The sequence below is a fragment of the Sinocyclocheilus rhinocerous genome, unplaced genomic scaffold, assembly GCF_001515625.1.
Source record: "Sinocyclocheilus rhinocerous isolate Xijiao unplaced genomic scaffold, SAMN03320098_v1.1 scaffold5342, whole genome shotgun sequence".
In the NCBI taxonomy this organism is placed as follows: domain Eukaryota; kingdom Metazoa; phylum Chordata; class Actinopteri; order Cypriniformes; family Cyprinidae; genus Sinocyclocheilus; species Sinocyclocheilus rhinocerous.
The window spans coordinates 4864-7823 of record NW_015642551.1 but is presented as its reverse complement, the minus strand read 5'-3'; the positions used below and the strand labels follow the sequence as shown (position 1 = coordinate 7823).

The window sequence follows — 2960 nt, the reverse complement described above, 5'->3', positions numbered from 1 at the left end:
AGGCTGGTTCAAGCATCCCTTCTGTCTGCAAATGACCATATTTAATATTTATAATATTAATTTTTAATTTCTGGATAATGATTTGATGTCATTTTTGTGCTTAACTCCATTTGTGTGAGTGGCATATTTACTCAACTTCTAATAGGGTATTTTCACACCTAGTTCGTTTTAACCCTCCAAACGCTCTCAGAGCCCCCCCGCTTAAAGGGACCCAAAAGCGAACCTTACTTAGGGCCCATTTTATTTTTCCCCAAATTCCGTTTATTCCCATTTAAATTTTTCTAGACTTTGTTTTAACGGTTAAATTAATAAATATGAATAAAAAAACATGTTTAATTAATTGAAATCATGAAACTTAATAAATTTAATAAATTACAATTTATTAATTTTTTTTTAACCAAATTCTGTGTTTTCCATTAATTTTCTGGATTCCATTTGAATGGTTTCATAACATTTTAATAATCAAAATCATCTTAAGTAACTGATTTTATAAAAAAATATTTTATTATTAATTAATTCATTTTTTTTTTTTTTTTCAGAAATACTGTGTTGTGTATATACATTTTTCTGGTAAATAAATAATTTTTGTATATGATATGACGATAGTTTTTCTTTACATTTATGTAATCTTCGGCTAGCTGTGCATTAAATAATTTTAATGCATGACATGGAGTCAACAAACCACCCAACGTGCAGCGGAGATCTAGCATTCTGCCCACTTTAAATCAGACACAGAGATAGCGGAGATCTAGCATTCTGCCTGCTTTAAATCAGACACAGAGATGAAGTAGTGCTGTAAGATCACATTTATTTGAATGCATGAATTATAGCATTGTTTTGAAATAATTAACGAGAGAGAGAGAGAGATGAAAGTTGTGTGTGTGAATTGCACTCTGCAAACAGTGAAGCTGTGGAGTTTAGTTATTTCAAAAAAGTGATTTTACCCCCTAGATGCCAAAAAATATAATGTAGCGATTCAGTATCGAAAGCCATTATATTAGTACAATTTACAAGGCAGTGTTGACATCATTTGAATACTATCTTTTTAAGAAAAAAGGAAGTTAAATTAACTTTACAGATAATGTTCCCTTTTAATTTTACATTTGACTGAAATGTGTTGTTAAAGTTCTGGAAAAAGCTCTTCCTCATCCCCTTCCCTGTCCCCTTCATCTTCCAAATTTTCCAATAGGTCAGACTCCAGCATTCCACTGCTGCACAAAAAGCTGGGGTCTGAGTTCTTGTGAAGTTGTGGTGTGAACAAGAAAAAGCCTTAGATCACTTCAGTGCTGAAGATTCCGTTGGATATCATTAATGTCTCTTTGTTTGAAGTATACTCCACGTCTCCTTGTTCCTCGGTCCCTCACAGTAGCGAACGTGACAGAATACCGGTTTGTGACAGAAATGCTCGATTCTCCGCCCTAGCCCGCAGAGATCTCTCCTTCTTTGAGTACGCCTGGGAATTCTGCGGGCTCGGGACGACGCCACCATCAACTCGCTGTTCTGGATCGGGGCAAATTACTACCGCCCCGTTGACCTCCCAGACACCACAGGACTAAGCTGGAGGGAAGGGCTCCTCTGGTGTCTGGAGAGTGTCCGGCCTAGATCTAGAACCAGCCCGCAGTCCAGCCCACCGGCCGTTCCTCAGTCAAGCCCGCCGGCCGCTCCATTGTCAAGCCCGTTGCACTCTCAAGCCCTCCAGCCGCTCAGCAGTCAAGCCCGCCGACTGCTTGGAAATCGAGCACTCTCCAGCCCGCCGGCTGCGGCATTCTCAAGCCCGCCGGCCGTTCCGAAGTCAAGCCCTCCAGGCCGCTCCTCAGTCAAGCCCGCCGGCCGTTCCGAAGTCAGGCCTGCCGGCGGTTCCATTGTCAAGCCCGCCGGCCGATTCCCTCCCAAGCCCTCAGCTAAAAGCGGTCTCTCTCACCTCTGTTCTAAAAAGGAGAATGCGGAGGAAGAGACTGGCCAGAGAGGGCCACAGTTCCAGAAGTCAAGCCCAGGGAGGGCCGCTGTTCTCACATCCGGCCCACGGAGGGCCTCAAAAGCCGATATTCTCCCCAAGGATTTTTTTGGGGGGGTTATAGGGATCCGACCGTAGAGGCTAGGCTGAGTGCCGAGGAATTGTCTGCTGAACTGTCTGCTCCGCCATGGCCCCCTGAACTGCCTACTCCGCCATGGCTTCCTAGTCTGCCTGCTCTGCCATGGCTTCCTAGTATGCCTGCTCCGCCATGGCTTCCTTCCGGTCTACCGTTCACTACCTGAACATTGCCAGACTCCTTACCTGCTTAACTACCTGTTGTTTCCTTACCTCCAGAAGTCCATTACGTCTCCGCGATCCCTATTCTCCTCAGCCCCGGTCTGTCTCCAGGATTCCTGCAAAGATCAGAACCCAGATTACCAAGAAGCTAAGAAACCCCGAACTTTCATATCTCTCATACTCACCTGCCTTCGATCCTGCCCATCACAGCACTGTTAATAAACCCTTCTGTTTACCTGAACTCCTTTTGTCTCTTGCCTGTTTGTGACAAGTTTCTTGTGTTTCAGTGAATACTGTGTCACACTTCACCCGTAATTATAGAAATGTCTGATTATATACATATACAATATACTGTACATCATAACCTTCGCAATCTGATGATCACACTAACCAATATCACATTCTCACAACCATGCATTGTTAGAATTTATAAATAAGTTACCAGCCATCTGGCAAGTAACACCCTTTTCATATACTTGCCAGAGCCGTGTTAATTTTGGACCCTAGCCAAGATGCTACGGGTGTCCTGTACACGGCTGCAAGATGCTAGGCTGCTAGCTTGTGCAGTGCTGTCAGAAGCTATCTTTGAAAATGCAGCAGTTTTAGTAATTGTTTCCGGCCGTTTCAATCTTAGTGCAATCCGCATCTACAGACATCTGTATAAATATGAAAAAATGCCTGCAAATGTTGTTTTTGTCTCTAGTTCTGG

General features: G+C 43.2%; 1 protein-coding gene across 1 annotated transcript in view; it reads right to left on the bottom strand.

Annotated features, from left to right (window-relative positions):
* Positions 1-2302: 2302 nt before the first annotated feature.
* The window catches only part of LOC107756194 (ribonuclease inhibitor-like), a gene marked incomplete at its 3' end in the record, with an annotated part of 3155 nt that continues 2497 nt past the window's right edge, over positions 2303-2960 (bottom strand). The window contains exon 3 of the mRNA XM_016573224.1: positions 2303-2367. Coding sequence (XP_016428710.1) covers positions 2303-2367 — 65 coding nt within the window. The remainder of the gene's footprint in view (positions 2368-2960) is intronic.